The 21,618-nt window shown below is 39.2% G+C and overlaps 1 protein-coding gene across 2 annotated transcripts in view; it reads left to right on the forward strand.

Annotated features, from left to right (window-relative positions):
* Positions 1–21,618, forward strand: part of sez6b (seizure related 6 homolog b) — a 306,245-nt gene that overhangs the window by 246,058 nt on the left and 38,569 nt on the right. For both annotated transcript variants that reach the window (XM_084716798.1, XM_084716799.1), the window contains 3 exons: positions 4,893–5,059; positions 10,319–10,513; positions 12,416–12,554. In XM_084716798.1, coding sequence (XP_084572924.1) covers positions 4,893–5,059; positions 10,319–10,513; positions 12,416–12,554 — 501 coding nt within the window. The remainder of the gene's footprint in view (positions 1–4,892; positions 5,060–10,318; positions 10,514–12,415; positions 12,555–21,618) is intronic.

A 21,618-nucleotide genomic window follows, 5' to 3' on the forward strand; every position in this document is an offset into this window, starting at 1 on the left:
CAGGAAGCTAGTGGTAGTTAGCCAGACATGCTAATGCTCACAGTGTATGTTAGAGCAGGTAAGGACAAAGTTTAAGATGAAAGACTACAAAAAAGATGCCACTGTCCAGACTCACTGAGTGGTGTATTTTAGCCACATGCACACCACTTCAACATGCTGAGAAATGGAAAGTTTGACAGGCCTGTGGCGTCCTTGTTACAGTTGCTACTCTGTTTGCAGGAGGGGCTTCGCAAAGGGTCAGTTGGCACAAGTATAAAAAAGTGTTGTGTAATGAGCTGAGGTCTGCAGGCTTTTCAGAGACAAGATTTTCTTCTTTAAAGCCACCTACTTTTTTGTCATTCTAGCCATACCGCTTTAGCGACTTTGGTGATGTTGTTTCAAGGGTTGATCAAGTAAACATCACCAAGAAACATCAAAATTTTACCAAAACTAATTCTGCTCACTGAACAATTTCGGCAACTCTCAGGGTTCAAGATTAATTCATTTGTCCCTCTAAAACATAAGGTTGGATGATTTAAAGCTTCTCTTCAGTCTGGTGGTACACAAGAAGATACTTCTGTATCTCTTGCCAGATGGCAGCAGGGTGAAGAAGCTGTGGCTAGTGTGGGTGTTGTATTTTAGTGTCCTCTGGGCTCTGCAGGCACCTCACTGGTATCACTGATGCTTGGTAGATGGGTACCACTGATATTCTGTCCGCTTTTCATCACCCGCTGCATAGTCATCCTGTCCGGGGCCATGCACAAACCAGGCAATCTCGTAATTTGTCCAGTCAGGATGCTCCTCTGTAAAAGGTAACAAGCACTAAAGACAAGAATTGTCCTGCTTCGGAAGCCCCATTATTTTTGATGTTGTTGGTGTTGAGATCTCTTTCCAGTCTCTGCTGACGTCTCCATGTTGCTTCCTTGATGCCAGCATTCAGTCTTGGCCTGGCAGTGCTGTATACTTCTTCGATAGATTGGTACCAATGATGTTTTGGGCAGATTTAATCACACGCTACAGATCCAGCCTGTCCTGGGCTGCACACAAACCATGCAATTTCGTAATGTTTCCAGTTGGGATGTTCCTCTGTTAAAGTTAACAAGCACTTGGCACAGAAACTTTGCTATTTCAAGTTCCCCTAAAGCTTCTCCAAGGAACTCTGATATTGCATTAATTCTTCAGGCCCTTGTGGACCAAAGTGTTAGTGTTGTAATCACAAAATATAAAGTCAAAACTAAATTTATCTAGAAAAAGGTCTCCCCCTGCTTATTGTTAACTGGCTAACGTAACTTTACATAAAAAGTGTTCAACTGATTTGGCAATGTGGCCTCACACATGAAAGGGGTGCTGCTGCTTTGCTAGCCTGCGATGTTCTGGATTGCTTGCCACATATCTTTGGTGTTGTTAGTGTTGAGGTGTCTCTCCAGTCTCTGCTGATGTCTCCACTTTGCCTCCTTGATGCCAGCTTTCAGTCTGGCTCTTCCACTCCACAAACAAATTGTGACAGATTTTACTTGGAAGCTGAAGACCCATCTTTTAAACTAATCCTGGTCTGGTTGTTTAGTCTGTACCAGAGTTTCACACCAACTTAAACAAATCCAACTAAACACACATTGCATTCACGCACGCTGCATCCTTTGTGCTCTCTTGTTTGAGATTTTTTAGCAGCTAGAAAATCAAATAGCTACCATTATACTTACATAAAAACTCAAAACCCTGCATTCACTACATGATTTGTGGGTATTGCAATACACCAGCAATTTCTTAAGCAGCTGTTTTTGGTCCAGACTATTTCTGGGAGTTTCATCAAATCTTTGGGTCTTTTTAGGGGAATATCAGAGCATTTTAATAATGGATCACATAACAAGAATGTAGTAGAATCTGTTGAATTTTCTGATTCATTTTAGACTCTTTGTATTCATTGCATAAAATTATTTCAAACTGAACTGTGGATGAAACCAGACTCTTCAGCAGTCAAGAGAAATGAACCCAGAGAGGAAGAACAAATTCACATTCAGCTTATACAGTCAATGTGAATACAAACATGAAGAATAAATGTAAATATAGATATTATTTTGACATCAAGGCTCTGTTGCGCTCTGTTACACACTCTTCTCGCTACCTGAGAAGCATAATTTAAGTGATCAAAGGCAGAGCTAGCAGAGATCAGTGCAGCGCTCCGTGGGGAACCACGGGGGAACAGAGCCACAGGTGGAGGCTGCTGCTGGTGGAGGGCTGTGACATGCAGAGGTTGAACACTGAGTCTGACTGGCTGCTTAAATAGACCTCCAACTGCAGATGACAACACACCACAAAGCATCAGCTGGTTGTCTGCCATGAGTAGGAATCCTGATTAGTGGTTCTTCACAGGCGTGCTGCCTGTATATGGTGTAATTAATGATTGCAAATGGATTCATTAAATGATAAGTCTTAAGTTAACTGTTAATTAATTTTTGCTGTATGGAAACACAAACACACAGGTTGTAAACAAACCTCCAGGTTGTGGGTTCATCACTATGAATAACTCCTTTTATATTACAAGCTAAAATTGAATAAATCAGTAATACAAAAATAATGCAGCTTTAATACAAAGTATACAGTTCTCTATACAGGGACTAAGGCTATAATATGTAAGAGTTCCATATTAAATATCTTATATACAGTAGTGGAAAGAGCACTCAAAACTTAAGTACAAGTACTGTTACATTACTAAAGTATTATTCAAAAGTACTGGTGTTAGAAATATTCTTAAGTAAAAGTACAAATATTTTCACAAAAACTACTTAACCAACAACTGATTGATCGTTAATAAGTTATAAGATACAAAACGTGTTTATTTCCTCATTTCATTTCAATTTTTTTGTCATTTATTTCTCATTTCAAGTTTTTCCTTAGTCAACAAATGGCTCCACCAGACAAAACACTGTCAAATGAGGTGCAGTTACTGCCATTTCCTGACTATTGATTAAATAACTAAAATTAAATAATTTTTAACTGGTCAAACTATTGATAGCAATTAATCAATAAATGATTAAATGTTATCCTTACTCCAAATGTGTGCTGCCGCAGCGTTGTTTTGTTTGCATTTACGTGTCTTTGTTCTTATTGGCTTGTTTGCGATCAGATGATATTATTGACTACTAAGACTCAGATGAAAACTTTGGTTATTAATTCAAATTGTACTCAGTACTCAACTATGATTTTTAAAAGTAACTAAGTAGATTATATCTTATAATGTATACAAGTAAAAGTACAGACTTGAAAATCTAGTACCCCAAAAAACAACTTAATTACAGTAATTAGGTTATTTGTAATTAGTTTCTTCCACCCTTGGTTATATATTATTGAGCTGATTGTGCACTGACATTACACCAAATGTTTCTCACAATGTTCAAACCCAGAGAAATCTGTAATTTATTCAAGATAATGGCGTGTTTCCTTTTAGCTGCTGGTCTTGAAACTTCTGGTTAAACACTGGATGTGTCAGAGAGTGAGGAAGGAAGGTGTGAAAGTGACTGAATGTAACATGAATAACTTTACTATGTTGTACATGTGTTCCTTGCATGTGAACATGATTTCTGGCTGAGTCATGACAGATACATTTTTATCTGCAATAGTGGCTGTTTAACAATGAAGACAACAACTCCCATGATCCTGTGCAACATCATGACTTCAAACTATGTCTTTTGTTGTTTTAATGTGAGAGGCCCCAAGTGGCAGGACTTAGATATAATGCACCTAGCTGTGGGATTCTGTCCTATAGCAATATACAACTATACAAAAAGCCATTAATAAATGTACAATTTATTATATCAGTCAAAAATAAATAATAAAAATAAAAATAAAGTGAACCCCAGTTTCGCTGGTCCTGATGTTCCAGTTTTCACTGTTCCTGAGTAGTATAGCTATTTGGCATCAGTAAATAAGAATAAATGTTCACAGAGTGATAAGAGTGACAGAATGTGTTACAGAGGCTATTTTGCACAGATGTGAATACAGGTGTGCCTTGAGATTTTGGCTTGCCCTTTTGTTTGCCATGGCACAAAAAACTCCTGGATTACAGGGACAAAATCAATAATACATATATTTCCTCTGGCCTCTACTAGAAACAGTACCAGTAATCGATCCAAAGCTTTGTGTTCCCCTTTACACAACATGAGACCAGTGCAAACTCTGTAAGATCACTGTCACTGTACAGTGTGAGGAGCATATGGTCAGGGTATGTATTCAACAAAATAGTTCACCATGTCAGAAGCTGTTTGATGATCCAGCAAACAGTGTCATTTTAAGGGGACAGTTCACCCCGAAATCAAAGATACATATTTCCCCCCTGGCCTGTCAGGCTGTTTAGTTTTGATAGTTTTGGTGTGAGCTGCAAAGTTTTGGAGATATTGGCCATAAAGCTGTCTACCCTCCCCCCGATATTATCAAACTAGATGGTACCAGTGCTGTGGTGCACAAAGCACCAAAGATTACATTTGAAAAACTCAACAACAACGTTTCTTGTCCAGAAATCATGACCCAATTACTCAAAATAATCCACACACCTTGTTGTTAGAAGTCAAATGTACCAGAACTGAAAACTGCTCACAAGAAGTGTGAATTATTTTGAGTAAGCAGGTCATGATTTTTGGGAAAAGACATTGCTGTTGAGTTTTCAAATGTATTTTTTGGGGGGCTTTGAGAACCATAGGACTAGTGCCATTTAGTCCCATTAAGAGAAGGCAGGCATCATTATGGCCAATTTCTCCAAAACTCTGCAACTCACACCAAAAAAAGACGGATAAACAGCACTACATGCATGAACTGTCTTCTTGACAAGTAAAATCAAAAGCGAGCAAATGTAAAAAGTAGCTCCGATATTGATTTCATGTCACCACCTTCTAAGTGATTCTTTGTTCCCTTTCCTCCAGGTTGCTGATCAAGAATGGTAACAGCATAGATGCAGCTGCCCTGTATGATTCCTATGAGGTGGAGTATCTACCCAATGAAGGTCTGCTCAGCACGTCCCGACATCTCTTCATTGAGCTGACCACGGACGCCACGGGCACGTCCACTGGCATTGCCATCAGGTACCAAGGTGAGCACCAGAGCTAAAGAATCATGTATGACACAAGATGTCATGTCAGGGTCATGCAGGCTCTTGCTTCTTCTAAAAAACCTGGAGAAAACGCTGCATCAAGCGTCATTATTAGGCATTCATTATAAAACCACACAAAGGGATTTCATCTAAGCTCGCTAACTGCTCAAGGCCAAGAACAGCTTAGCATCAGTCATAAACTTTGGCCTGCTGTGGATTCTCAGTGAATAATGCGATAATGAACAACAGCACTCCTCAGAATATAGTGTGAAAGCGTAGTGCAGAATGAAAGGCTTGGAGACAGTGACTGCTGAATGGAGGTCAGGAGTTCTAGCGAAGATGAAATTCAGGTAATCGAGGGCGATACCGCCGCTAAAAAAGAAGCGCTGCAGAGACTGTATGAAAGAAGAGAAAGGCTTCAAACGCTTTCAAACGGCGAAGAGAGAGAAGATGTTGGTGGAGGGGATCTGAGGACTGGTAGAAAACAGGTTTTAAAAAAGGTTTGGCAGGTTTCTAAAAGGTGTACTGTATTACTGTCTGTCTGTCCAATCATTATATGGACATGATGTTACTCCTCTGAGGTGACCAGGAGTGTAAAAAGTATTCAGATCCTTTACTGAAGCAAACGTTCAAATATCACACTGTAAAAATACTTCACTACAAGTAAAAGTCCTGCATTCACAAAAATAGAAGAATAAAGAATAAAGTTGGATCAAATGGAACTAAACTACAAGATAAGTGCAGTACTTCATATAAATGTACTAAGTTACTGTCTACCACTGATTAAAGTCAGTGAAGTCTGAAACAATGCAAGATGGAAATTAATGGATTGACATTCACTTATGATTGATTTAATATTGAATTCAGAATTAATTACTGTATAATTACCAGGCAGCAGAGCCAAAAGTCAGTGTCATGTTTTAGTATTTTTTACATTTTGTATATTTTAAAATTTCTTTTTTATATTAATGCCAGTATTTGCTTATCTTAAGATTCAGCACAAAATATTCTATTCAATAAATGTTGTTTTTGGTATTTCATTCTGTTCTATATAGATCTGCTTATTCTTGGACTGACAGGTGGAGCAAACCGGTTTAAAGGAGGGAGGACTGTAATGGGAGCCCTGGGGTGTGACTGGGTGGTAAATGGTTTACATGGCTCTCTGGTCAGACAGGAGGGCCCCTTAGCAGAATTTTGCCTAGGGCCCCATGGAGGCCAGGATTGGCTCTGACGCCAGTTATTTTTCACATACAAACTTACAAACTTGCATAGACAGCATGTCATTTTACACATGACTGTCATAGCAGTGTTTCTGGATGTTGTTGATATATGTCTTTCTCTTTGCATGGTAGAGTCTGAACTTGTATTTGTAGATGCAGAGACAAACTGTGTTTACTGACAACGGTTTTCCAAAGTGTTCCTGAGCCCATGTAGTATCCTTTATACAATGATGTGGGTTTTTAATGCAGTTTTTAATGCAGCACTGCCTGAGGGGTCAAAGGTCACAGACATTCAGTGTTAGTTTTCAGTCTTACCTCTTACGAGATTCTGCAGATTTGAATGATATTATGGATTGTAGATGTTGAAATCTCTAAATTCCTGCAGTTTAGTGTTTGTGAAACATTGCTTTTAACATAAGTAACATTTTTAACATAAGTAAACTTACATAGCATACTTAATTTTTAAACCTCATTGTTGTTCGAGGAAAAGTCAGAGGATTACCAGAATCACTAGAATACATTGGGCCCTGTCTTAACACTGATATAAAGTGCAAGTTGAAAGCACAAGGTACAATGGATTTAAGCAGGATATAATGTCTTGTTCGTTTTGTATGTCATAGATCATAATTGTTTTTCTGGAACCCAACAAACACAAAGACAAACATTGGAGTTGCTCCAGCTGTCATGTGACTGATCTGTGGAAGACGGTCTGACAGCTGAGATCCTGTCCCATGTGCACTTAGCAGGTCTATTGGGATTTACTGGGCTTTATAATTATAATAATAATAATAATACTTCCTTATTAATAATTTAATGTTAATAATAATCTTCCTTAATTAATAATTCCTTATTAATGAGAAAAATTTTAGACACACTTGCAGCACGCCGTTTAAAATAAACAAAAGATGTTTTGTGATTTTTTTTTTAGATATGTGTGCGTGCATCTCAGACGCACACACATATTAAAAATTGCACACATGCTTGCTTCAATATTTTCACTTTATTTCTGAAATAAAATATGTTCAAAAGACACTTTACTAATCCACACTCCTATGTGGAGAAAATACTGAACATAAATGAAGTTACTTTGTGATTGAGAGGATGTGTGTCTGGTCTAAGGCCCAAGTGTTTTTTTCTCCAATGCACCAGGCACAAGATAGCAAATGCACCTGGCCACGCTTTTGTTTTGCCTTCATTTTTACAGCTCCTGCACATGGCCGCACAGACCAGGTACAAGTTCATTTGCTATCTTGCAGATGCTGCAAAAATGGCAATTGCGCTGGTGTAAGATAGCAAGGTGCCACAGGCACAGTTGGATTTGTGCTGGGTGCAAGATAGGGCACATTGTCTGGAACTGGCACCCTTCATGTCTGTAGGAAATTCCATGGTAATCCATACAATATTTTATGAGATACTCCAGTCAGCCACCCCTAAAACCATGCTACTGGCATGGCTAAAAATCCTAATTTGGTCCAACCAAAGGAGAAAGAAGCAGCCACGTATGGCTGAGAGAGACTGACGCAGTAAAACATAGCTCTCTTTAAACCTTAATATCTCCTCTATGGAATGTGATCGGTGTAGGAGAGGAAAAAAAAACATTTTTGTCAGAGCAAACATCTCTAGGTAGATACTCTCTAGATAAGTCAAAGGAAAAAAATGCTGTCATTCCTGCCTTAGTCATAGTTTTTGTAATAAACACATTATTGAGTGCATCCAACACATTCATAACTGTGTGGAAGATGCATCTTTATTTGTTTTTCTTTTATTTCTGTTGCTTTAGTTGCCATTTAATGGAAGCTCTCAGTGTATTCATACTTTTTACCCCTCAAAATAAAAGACAGTCTTTCAGGTGCACAATATTAGCTTGTACCAGCATCACCTCATACACAAGAGTCCATATGATGTATTTTACAGTAGGTTTTTGAGCACCACTTGTTTCAAGGCACAGGGGTCGATCTAATGGCTCTGCTGAGATATCACTTAGCTTCTTTAATCTTTTATCCTCACATTTGTCTCAGCACTCACCATCAAATAGGCAGCTCGTCTGCAGTCCTCGAGGACCACTTGGAAATACAATCACTGTAATCTGTTTAGGCCTCCGCTTCACTGCCGCAAATGGGATTATGTCCAAAGAGAGCAACGGACCTCATTACAGCCATTAACAGGACATAATGCTGCTCAGCTCGTCTCCAGCAGATTTGATGGTCCCTCCCTCACCCTTACAAACCATCACCACCCTGGTGAACAGCTAACCTCATGTATGAGCACTCATCTAGCCATTTCTTTCTTTCTTCAAAACAGTGTCCATTAGGAAGAATTTGCAAGTTTCTGGAATTCATAAATCCATCTTAAATGTTCATTGCAATGGGTCCTACATGAATTCTAAAATGCCCAGAGGAAAACTGTGTTTCTCTTACAGTCGTCTTTGCTTTGTCTTCTGAGAAATTCTTATTTTGATCTTGCTGAGGTCTTATCTGTTTCTCCTAAACCCCCCGTAGGAGAAAAAAAGAGCAAAACAAAAGAAAAGCAGGAGATCTTTTGCTGAGCTCATAGGTGTCTCAGACGTTTCTCCTTGACGATCGTTTGGAGTAACAAGACTTTAATTTGACCACTGAGACAAATTTAAGATCTCATTTAAGACAACTGAGTTTTCTTTAGATCTCACAAGCTGGCTATTTAAGACAAATTTAAGATCAGTGCAGTGAGACAAAAAAACACTTTAAGATCTTCAGTCGGGCTCAAATTTGTCTCAGGCTGAGACGAGACAAAGGCTGTTTCCTCCAGAGCCGAATTTAAGACACGTGAGAAAAAAGTCAAACATCTCATATTGGTTTAAATTTAGCTTTATGTCAAGGAGACACAGGTTAGACAAAGACAAGATCTTATTCTCAACTTTTCCTTTCCTCTGGGTGTAGCTAATGTGTTCTGGATCCATCCATCCATAACCATATCCTTGAAGGGTCGCCAGTAGCTGGAGCCGATCCCAGCTGACACTGGGCAAGAGTGATATTAGTTAGTTTTCAACGGTGACTGTACATGTTTGCTTGTTAACAAAGTTCTACAAATATGTAACATGAATAAATATATCTGATTTATTATTGAAATGGTTGTGAGTAGAACTGTAACAGTGAGAATAATGTGTGAATGCTCCCAGGTTGGTAGAACAGGAGGTTTTCCGCTCCTGCATTAAATGCAGTGTAGAGACCAGCTAAATGCTAACATGCTCACAATGACGATGTTTAGAAATGGGGCAGGGGGGATATCATTAGTTTTGCATGTACTAGACTGCAGTTCACCCTCTGGGAACTAGGGCTAAACATTATACAAAGAAAAATTATAGTATTTTTTTTTATATATTAGGTATTGCGATTGTGATACAGCTCCCGATTTTAGTGGGAATAATAATTTTTGCATTTCATTCTCACTGAAAAAAAAAAGATGATGATCCTATTTATCGCTGGGGTCAGTTGCAAACAAGCATCTCCAGTGTATGGAAAATGATTTGTACCACATGCTTCCTCATTTATAATGTGACACATTTTACCTTGCAGCTCGTGTGATTTAGATTTTGCACTTAGCACTTAGGAACTATGCATCTTAGAACCTAATTTTGTGTGAATCCATGTTGTTGATCCTCCAAATATCTTTATAGCAGTCCATCCAAAGTTTTTAAGATATTTCAGTTTTGACCAAAATAATGACATCACCATCTCTAGAGCCATAATTACAAACATCTATAATCTATCTTCATTGGACCAAACAAATCATCACCTGTTCCAAACTTCTGCTGTAATGCAGGACATTTCTGGATGAACACTTTAAGCATTTGCTGTAACACAGTTTTGCATATTTGTTATCATACAACCTTTGCCTCTCCCTCACAGAAAACCAGGGGCCCTTTAAATAAATGTGATAACTAGCCCATTGTTTCCAAATATATAAAAGAAAGATGCTAACTTATCTAGCCAGCATAGATTCTTGCTTGCTCTTTGATAACAGCTAAGTCATTTCCACCACTAAAAAACTCTTTCTTCCGCAGCCTTTGCCGCCGGCCACTGCTACGAACCCTTCGTAAAGTACGGTAACCTGACCAGCAGCGACACCACCTGGGCAGTGGGAGCTGTGGTGGAGTTTGCCTGCGACCCCGGCTACACTCTGGAACAAGGATCTGTCACCATTGAATGCATGGACCCCAACAACCCTCAGTGGAATGAGACTGAGCCTGCCTGTAGAGGTCTGTATGTCTGACCCATCCACATTTGATTGCATCCTGTTTGTAATAACTCTTTGTCTCATCAAATGTTTTATTTTAGACATTTTTATAAAATTATATTATTCAAATGAGTAGACAGTGGCTCAGGGCAGCAAATACGGCAGCTCAGTCAGTTACCTATATGCTTCAAACCATTACACTGTGGGGACCCTTTTAGTCTAATTTCTGGAGGCGCCTCTCCAATTTCATGTTCTGATGTACTGTCAAAGTCAGTGGCGTAGTATACAGTGCAACAAAACTCCATGCATGAAGGAGGCGGGGTGAATGGACAAACAAACATGACTTTCACCTAGGAGATCAGTAACTTCAGTAAGTCAATGGTGACTTTTGGTTTTACAAGACACAAATCCTGAAGTTACAAAATATATGTGATTTGCATCACGTAAGATACTTTAGTTGTATGACATACCAGGGACAGACATTAATATTTCAAGCACTGGCCTCACGGGCCACCAAGTTCCCCAATTTGGTGACCAAAGTACATTTTTGGTGGCCGAAATGTAAACTTATGTAAAAACAATACAAAAAAGGAATTTTAATACAATGTAACACAGCCTTCCTTAACTGTGGCATTGTGTTGTCCACTTCTCCCATGAATTGTGATGTGGTGTTTCCAATGAAAAACAAGCTAGACCTCTTGGCTAGTTGAGGAAACTGGCTGCACACACAGCAGTACATTATGTTCTGAGATGTGATTTAAGCCACTTAAACTCCTTTGGTTTTTTCACAGTTGGCATTGTGTTTCTGGTTCTTTTCTAAAGATCATCTTAGCAGTTTGAGTCAGCTCAGTAGACCCAGACTTCAGTAGCCCCGATATGAAGTTACAACAAGCACTGTTCACTGCTTTTGTAAAATGTTGAACAAAAGGGCCTGAAGGAATCAGGATATTTGTGGAACTGTAACGTTACTTTGGCTCACAGTATGGGAATAAAACTTGGTGGGCGCAGGGAGCCACCTACATGGAATATTGGGTGACCACTTTTTGAGGCCACAGTTAATGTTAAATCTGCATACAACACATTATTTCAAATCAAATCATCTTTTCCTAAACCTAACCAAATAGTTTTGGTGCTTAAACCTAACCAAACTTACCTTGTCGGGCAGCTGGATCAGGCTTCAAGTTGTCAGACTGTGTCACGAAAAGTGGTGCAGCTACAGGCATGGGTTTTAGATGTGATGACAGCGAGAAGTGTCCATGGAGGCAACTCATCTCCAACAAACAATGGTGGCCCCTGAAGAGGTTAGCATAGATACTGTGATAGCATCAGTTATATCAGAACTGGAGAGTATTTCTTCACTGAAAGAAGAGCATAGAATGACACTGAAGGCTTTTCTCCATGGAAAAGGTATTTTCACTTTCTTCTGACCAGATTCAGCAAAGGTTTGATTTACCAACTGGCTCCGCTGGTAGTAACCTAACTCGCCAGATGTTTTTTTTTAAAGTTTCTCACAGGATCTCTCAAATCCAGCTGCCTCACAATGTAACTCTCCTTCTACTTCATCTGGTTCTTTAATCTGATTGGTTAGGGATTGGGTTTTAGTGCTTTTTGAAAGTGCCTGCCCTTTTCAAAACAGTTTCTAAGGACAGATTTCCAGATGATTCTATGTAACAAATCATCTGCATGTCAGGTTATAACCAAACTGCAACTGTTTCACAACATGCTTTTAATGTGACATGACTTAGGTCACAGGACTTATGTACTGTACAGAAGGTCCGGTACTCTCTAACAGTCATATATGTTGTTTTGGAAGCCATCGTCAGTCAACCTAGAACTTACAGGAATATGATTAGGTAAAAAATATCGGTACATGTGTAGAGAAGACCTTAATATCCATGTTTGTGTATGTGTGTGTATTTTACAGCTGTGTGTAGCGGTGAGATCACAGACTCAGCAGGAGTGGTGCTGTCTCCTAACTGGCCTGAAGCCTACGATAAAGGCCAGGACTGTATCTGGGGAATCCACGTCGAGGAGGACAAGAGGATCATGCTGGACATCCAAGTGTATGTATCCACCTTCTGCATGTTTGATCCACCTCCTCGCCCTCCGCCCTTTGATATGCATGAAACCACATCAGTGCGAACCCTCTCCTCTGTCTCTTTGAATCTAATCATCACAAAAAATCCACTTCATCTCCTGCGCTCACACGTGCACCGGTCCCCAGCTTCAAACAGCGCCAATGGAAGCAGTTTGAAGATTACAAAGAGCTACCTCACCATGACTTGTAAAACACATTAAAAACACAACGTGCTGCTAATGAAAGAGCGCTTGGCTTGTGAATGAGATGCGTAAGTGCCACACAGACAAAGGTTAATTAGGTGCAGCGGAGAAAACTAATTATATCAGGGAGGTTTGTTTGGCAGCGTCCCCCCCCTCCTCCACTACCACCACCGCCGCCGCTGCTCTCCCTCCATTCCTGTAATGGCTGCTGTGTAGAGTAGAGGGTGCGAGTGTACAGCATGGGAGTGTGTGTTTTCTGTGATTGCGGTGCCAAGGTGAAGACACAGAACAACACACCCCGCCGTGTCTTAGCCCGATAAGTCAGTCAGCCGTAGAAAATCATTTGCCATTTGCAAGCAAATTAAGGAGGGCTCATTTGCATAGGTTGCATCTTCAGCTCTGCTTTTTTCTGCTTTCTCTCTCTGTGAACAGCACCTGTGCTCTTGTTGTACTTTAAGAAGCATTGATTAATGGCTTCCTCTGGTTTTCGAAAGGAAGTCTGTCAACATAAGTAATTGCTGTTCATTTAGCAGAGCAGGTGATTTCAGTAGAAGTGAAGAATCCTGTGAAAACATTGACACAATACAACAGCCTGAAACCCTGTGTAAATATGGAACCAAAAACCAAAGAGAAGACAGCATGTGTTGCATCTCATTGTGAAAATCATGTTTTACTTTTTTTTATTTTGACTTCACAACTTCTAGGATTTTTAAGAATGCCTTAAAGGAAGCTAAAATATGTAATGATCATAAATAAGCTTCAAAATGATACAGAGGTTAACACATTAATTGGTATAAAACATGAAGTATTTGCAGTCAACTCTGGGCTATCAGAAATTATCAATATTTATACTAAATAACAGAACTGACCTTGTATTAAATTCACCTCGGGGCTTAAAAAAGGGAAAATGAGAGCCAACTAATAAATGCAACCATGAATAGATGCAATGAATAACTAATACATGCGTGAATACAGCAGGAATTATTACCTGAATGAGGAGTGCGGTATATTAATTTGTGGAAACACAGGAGACCACTAAGTTCAGGAAAACTTTACAGTGAATTTAGCTTGATACACTGTTCAGCAGCCGAGAGCTCGTAAGAAAGCAGAAGGAAAATATCTGAGGACATTCAATATAGTTTCTGTACTGACTGGAGGTCCTTCTGACCTACTGATCTCTTTAAACCTTCCACTGTTTTCTCAAAACTCTAAACACAAATCCAAATTTTCAAACCACATTCACAAAACCTCCAGTGGCTCCCCGTGATTTTGACAAAAAAAATTCGAGGACAGTTCTTTAGCATTTTAGTTTTTATTTATCTTTGTTATAGGCCTAAGTTAGGGCTGAACAAAATTTTGTTGAAATCCCACAGCAATTTTCTAATTACAGGAGCCGAAAATGAGAAAACTAATGTAAAAATTATAATTCCCTATATAATATTGCAAATTATATCATAATTGCAATAGCACTTATAATAATTGCAATTTGACATTCTCTCAAAATTGTTCAAGCCAAAATTGATTCTTATAGTTCCAATGTGTAGCCTATACGCCAACTTAAAAAAAATTTGTATCTAAAATATGTATCATAGCTGATGTCTATAGCTCAGTGCAGGTGGCTAACCTGGAGTCTAACCAGGAGTCTAACCTGGAGTCTAACCAGGAGTCTAAGCCAAACCCAACAAAAGAAAGGACTCCAAGGAGAAGAAAATAAAGAGTTTCATGGTTGCAGCTCCAGACAGATTTTTTGTTTTACTTTTTTAGCTTTTGGTAGTAAAGGTTGTTGACCTCTGTGCTAGAGCATTGACCTTGGTAGAACAATGAGGTTTCACCAGGTGGTTCACATTTGAGGAACTGCAGTTCTTGGCACTTTGCTCGGTGTTGACTTTATTTTCCAGCCCCACAGGTCGCCACTTGGTCCTCACCAGAAAAACAGTCATATAGGTCGTGGAAGCAGCTTATTACAATTCATATTTACCTTTACTTTTAGGAGTTAGGTGTTAGCTGTGTCCTGTGTGAACCCAAACGTAAACCTTGACTTGATTTTGAATCTATATATGTATGTTAACCAACTTAGGTACTGGTTATGTATGTTAACCAACTTAGGTACTGAACTTCACCATGTATGTAATGTATCTTGCACTTAACGTACATATTTAACACACTTATTTTACTTATTTTATATTTATTTTAACCCCAAACAGATCTTTTCCTAACCCAACCAAGTAGAAAAAAAAATAAAAAAACAAAAATTCCCCATCATTTGGCTGCCATATTTTTGGTCCTAGGAGACTGAAATTTGGCATGAAGGTCAAGTGTGTGTGTGTGTGTGTGTGTGTGTGTGTGTGTGAAGGTGTGTGTTTGTGTTCCTGCCAGTTGGCTAAAATGAGGTATAGTAGTGGGAGTGGCCTGTCGCAAAAAGGCACACAACTTCCAGAGTTGCACAAGATTTAGTGGACAAGTGGATAATTAACTGTTCATAACAACTGGCAATAAGGGGGCATGACAGTGGGTGTGGCCTGCAACAAAAAGGTGCATAACTTTAAAACAGATTCACATACCAATACAAAACTGTCAGTCGCAGACTCTTGTGGGAGGCATCACTGCATGCATAGATTAAGTGCAAAATTTCATCCAGACTATTCGAGTAGTCTAACAATAAGAAAACCCTCAGAAAGCAGTTGAGCACAATTTATTAATTGATAATGTTCAACACTGTCTGAAAAAAATACTGTGTATTAAGAGTCATTTGAAGCTGTTAATCACAGTCTACATCTGCTTTAAATGCCACTGAAATGTGTGACACTTTCTGCTGTGCGATACAAACATTACAAATGAACACTCAAAACATGACAATAACTCACTAAAAGTCCATATTTTCAGACTGGAGAGGATCACAGCTGACTTTAGCTGCCAGCCTGACACACAGTGTGGCTAACATTAGCAGTGCTAGCAGCAAAAGCAGTCGCTCTGTTTGCAGGTTAATGTCCGTGTCTGTGCTGAATGTGCTCACATGTTGCTCCAGTCCAGTGGTTATATGCCAGTTTATTCTGACACAGCCTACATGCCAAACCACGCTGGTTTTATGAGCTGTCACCTGTTCGACTTTGCTGATAAAAAACATGTGGGGTTGCACAGGCCATCAGGGCATACTTGCTTACGGCAAGAAGGGCTCCTGTCTGATGGGGGTGCAGCCTCAACTAGTGGTGGACAGCTGCATAACACCATAGAGGCAACAGTTAACTGATTTTGCACATGAATAAAATACTGAAAAATAGTTTAACTGACTAGTATTTCTGGTGCCAACTAGCGAGGGTGGCAAAATTTAATTGTGTGGGTGACTAATTGCGCACATCCCTAGCCACAACCCCTTGCATAGGTTATTAACAGTCTGTCGTAGTCTCTTGCAGCAGGTGTCGTTATAGCTTATGATAGGTAGTCGCAGCTATTGTGAGTTTGTGCTTGTTCCTCCCCTGCCTTTCCTGGCAAATTGTTAAGTTTCTTGGTGCACTACAGCTACCATGGAATGGCATGCAACTGAGAGCAGGAACAAACTGAGACCATCTCAGCAGAACATTTGTCATTGGTGCTATGGTGCAAAGAGGGCCTTTAATATAAAAAAGATGGTGAGATTGAAAGAACATATCTGGTCACAATGAAATTAAATGTGATAGAGTGGTAGTGGGTTAGAGCACTAATAATACAATAGTTTTTGAGTCATGAGGTCAAAATATAAACCTTAGCCCCATGGAAGCAAGGCTCTGACAGAGGTAAAGTCACTGGTCGGGTGTTCATTTTTGAATTGTGGTGTATGAAAAACACTGCAGCCTTTAATGATTGTTAGTGGGGATTTAGATCCTAAGTCTTATTTGTTCTGTGTATTGCGTGTGTTTGTGTGAGCATCGGTGTGTACAGGGATAAGCTGTGAAAAGTGTGCAGCTAGAACTAAACTTGAGGTGTCAGCACACTGCGGTCCAGTTTCCCGGAGAGGGCTCATGGGAATATAGCAAAACAGAGATTTCCACGGAGAGATGCATTCTAATCTAGCACAAAGCCTCCTCACTGTCTGAACATATGCCTAGCAGGTGTCTGAGCATTTATATGAAGCTTATCAATAGCAGCTGTTCTCCCGGAGCCCTCTGGGTAGACAGTGTACAGAGATATATGAGGCCTTTAACAAGGTCCCTGGGTACCGGTTCCTATTCCATAAAGACACCTGTGCACACGTGCACATATCTCCTGCTCCATCTGTGTAATGGCAGGAGGGACATTATCACCGGGCTGTATCGAGTGACTTTTATGGATGGCCTTCATATGAGAGAGGAGGGAGAGAAAGGTGTGATTAAAATGAAAGTGAGGGAAGTCAAATGAATGAAAGGTAACCACCTTCTCTTGCACTGCATTGCCCAAAAGACTGCCTTTTTAAATAACAGCAACTGTTAAAGTGATAGTTAGTCTATATCATTAAATGTCAGATTTTAAGTGCAGTGCATATTTGTTGATTTAGTTCATCTTTTTGCCTCATTTGCTTTCTATAATGATGTCCTACATTTCCCAAGATTCTAATCTGTTGTTTTATGTGAGTGAAACAGCAAATCAATTGTGATAGCAAATGTATGCGGGCTGTCAGGCTGTTGAGATTGCGCCTTGTCACAATCTGACTGGGCGTTTGGCTCTATACTTCTTAAGGTATCATGCCTCAGTGCAGTTGTTTCCAGTGATTCTAATTAGCCATCTGCTCACGTCAAAGTTTTTTGTTGAAGCTATGCTAGGAATTATGTGAAGTCATGCACCAAAAAGGCTGATAAAGGTGTATGTTGTCCTGCCCTAAAAAAGCTACAAAGCTAACAAAGGTAAATGCCAGGGTTGCCAGGTCTGTGGGGCAAAATGAGCCAATGCACAATATAACCAGTGCCGGCAGGCTGCGAACATTGGCACATCGTATTTTTGTGTGTTTATGTAGGCATGTGCTATGTCTGTGTGTGTACGTGCTTATCTAAACTCAGTTTGGTAGGATTTAGGCAGAAATAAATGATTTTATTTCAAATATGAATTTACATGTATATATTTTTAATATAATTTGCTTGCAAAATAAGTTCACCCATCCAGCGACTCATTTTGAAGGTAGCCCAGTTCTGCAGGAAAAATGCAAACCTGGAAACAATGGAAATGCCAACCAAACACATACTGTACATTGTTATAAAACTTAAATGTTGAAGCACAGAACTCAGCCAGTTTCAAGCCACATGTGCCATGGCAAAGTTAGCACTTTCACGTTATTGGGCAAAATCTCTCTTCCCATAGCAAAACAACGCCACAGCCAGCACAGAGCAGTTTTACAACTAATCATGTGCAGGTGACCTTCAGGTCATATCTTACAGCTGACACAAAGCGTCACACAGCGTTATTGTCATTGCTAGTTTCCGACCAACACAGCTGACATTTTCACCCCATGTTGTGTAAGTAGCAAATATACTTGCACCTATCTGTGCGTCCATGGATGTGTTGATCATATATGTGGTGTGGTCAGGCACATCGCTATCTTGATCTAAAGTCAAGGGTGCATCATTCAGATAGCAGTGTGTGCCTGCAAGTGGGTTCACAGTACACAAACACTAATGAAAATGAACGTTCTAATTAATAGGTGATGGGTTGCAGGTGGGTGAAATAGGATGAAGCATCTCCCCATACACACAAGGTACAGCAGCTTAACTTCATTAAACAATATTGCTGCAGGCATGGAAACATTTCAAATGACTGAAAACACTTCCTCTAATCATTAAATTATCGTTAACATTATGCGAAGCAGCGCAAGCTTTCCCGGTAATTTCTTTATTGTGTGTTGTATTGTTGTCTGAGTGTGTTTTTTTTTTTTTTTTTCAATGATTTACTTCAATGATTAAAGAGACTGCTTTTAGTAATTCTGTGCACTTTAGACCATGTTTTAGATCATCTAGACTGGGACCTGAGTCCTCTTTTCCAATCTCTGTTTTGAACCCATCTCCTGACAGGAGTTGGATCAACTGATCAGCTTGCTTAACACAATGCTGTTGATATTTACCTTTACACAATATAATAAAATATAAGGCTATTTAGTGAAAGTGGAAATCCCTGCATTATATTAAACGAAGAACTGTCAAACAGTTCTGAAACATACTTTACATATCATATGATTTAAAAGTAGACCAATTCGATGGGAATTGCAAAACTGGCAACCCTGGAAATGCCAACCAAGCACACACTGTATGGTGTGTTCAATGTTGAAACACAGCACTCAGTAGCAGTTTCGAGCAGTGTGTCATGACAAGGGTAGCTCTTCTCATAGTAAAACAATGACACAGCCAGCATAGACTGGTTTTACCACTAATCATGTGTGGGCACCCTAAGGGTCCTTCCTATCTTACAGCTGGTGCAAAGTGGAATGCAGTGCAACTGTCATTCCTGGTTTTTGACCATTGCAATTGTCATTTTCATCCCATGTAAGTAGCAAATGTACTTATACTCATGTGTGCGTCTATAGGCATGTTGGTCATATATGCGGTCAGGCGCATTGCTATGTTGAGGCAACAAAAAGCAATTGGTCTAAAGTCAAAGGTGCATTATTCAAGACAGGTTCACAGTTCATGAGAGCACTGCAATTAATCAGTGCAGTCATAAAAAATTAACATTCTAATTAATAGAGTATGGGCTGCAGGTGAGTGAAATAGGGTGAAACATCATTCTTAAATACTGTACATATATATATATATATATATATATATATATATATATATATATATATATATATATATATATATATATATATATATATATATATCATATGATATTGCCCTCTCTCTCTGAATTCTACACTTTCTTCTCATTTCAACTGATTATTGCTTGTGAGAGTATTTAAACACCAACTTAAGGTTTCCTTAGTTTTCTAATTGGTTTTACACCTGATCTTGCAGAGCAAAAATCCAATAAGTAGTTGTATCCAACTTGATTTTTAAGAACTGAGATCACTAAATGACAAACAGTGACAGTTCATGTTGTTGATTCCAGGTGAAACTATTGTGAGGATTCAGATTGATCAAAAACAAAAACAGGTTTAGAGACAATTCTAAAGATTTGTGATCAGCCAGAGTTATGCTTTATAATCTTTTCTGTCTAAATATCTTTAAAAAAAAAAAGTGAAACTGATATTTTTTGACCAGTGTATCTAGACAGATATTTTTGGCTGGCAGTTCACAGAAAATCTGTGTAAAGCCAGCCAAAAACAGTTCCGAGCATTTTCTTCTTCTTCATACTTTTGGAGAGATGGAAATATCAGATCATAAAGTGAATTGTTGGGGTAAAATGCGATGCCAGCTGGTCCCGCGGGCCAGGCCAAACTCAGCCCTGTTTTTTCAAATTGAACTAAATCAAATTAGTGTCAGGGAATGGAGGCTGTGATTGATTTTCCTCTACAGATGCACTGCAGAGCCGCGCAAAGCCTTGTTTAGCTTAATCACAACAAATTTGACGCCAGCCGACAATATTTCTCAATCTGCCTCGCTCTGAGCAGGTGAGAGGCTTTATCCGTTAGCAATCAAATAAACACAGAACACCATGAGTTTAGAAGACGGCGGGCTCCTTTCTCTATACTTATGAGGACCGTCTGTAAACCTTCAGAAGGACGGGAGCTTTATCAAGGTCAGCACGCTTTTCCTGTGCAGGATTCAATGTTCATATTATGTCTCAGCTTTTTAGACAAAATTTATATCAGAGTTTAAAGAGTTATGTTTTTCAGACACTATATTCATCAAACGTCAACACCACAGTGAAACTTTGAGGAGAGAATATTTTTAGACGCAGTCAGAGTTGGAAATGAGAGATATTTGTAAAGGAAGGGAGGGGAAATTATGCTTTGAGAATGAAGTACACTCTCAAAGGGTGAATTTGAATGATGACATCTTGTAGTTCCTCTCAGGAGTTGTTGATGCTGTGAAATCAACAAATGACAAAAAACACTGACAGACTGATTTTAATTATTTGATACACAACAAACTATATGAAATGGAGGAAATAAGATCACTTGTGGGTGTTTGACAAGATATTCATAGACTACTATGTACTAGAGGTTTACCAGTATGTTATTCTTAGGGTAGATACCAATTATTAGTAATCAAGCAAACTACGAATGTTCCTGGCAACTATTTTCCCTGTCAATTAAATGCAAATTTAAATTTAGACGAGTAAGAAAACACCCTGAAAGCTGGTAAAGTTGCTAAACCTCAGCTGAAAAAATACTGCATCATTTGACAGTCATTTGAAGCCATTAATCACATTATTTAATTACCGATTTGTATTATATTATGTATTGTGGCCACTAAAGGTTGGCCCCTAACAACAAATGGAAACAGTCGGAGTTGGAGGTGGAGTCGGATTAATAAATTTTTTTCTGGTGAGGACAGGCTGAATGTAACAGTAACAAGAGTTGGAAGTGAGAATATGTTGATTTATGCAGCTAAAGAAGATGCATTTACTCCTGAGGCAGGACCAAAATATGTATCAGAATTTTGGGACAAAAATCAGGCCAGTTCTTTTCCCTGAGAGGTATGATAATCACTGGCCATGGTTACATTTGGGTCAGCTTATGTTCAGGTCAGAAGGTTACAGTTAGGGCTTGAGAATCAAGTAGGGTTGGGTTTTAATGAATTAGGCAAGTAGTCGTTATGGGTAGGGTTACGGTAAGTCTCCAGGAAATTAATGTAAGTCAATGTAATGTCCTCTGACGTGATGAAAACATGTCTGTATGAGTGTGTTTGTGTGTGTGTGTGTGTGTGGCTAAACATACAGCTGACAGAAGACAAATGGTTGTGCCTG

This window comes from Lutjanus erythropterus, chromosome 4, assembly GCF_056507025.1.
Source record: "Lutjanus erythropterus isolate fLutEry1 chromosome 4, fLutEry1.hap2, whole genome shotgun sequence".
Taxonomy (NCBI): Eukaryota; Metazoa; Chordata; class Actinopteri; order Lutjaniformes; family Lutjanidae; genus Lutjanus; species Lutjanus erythropterus.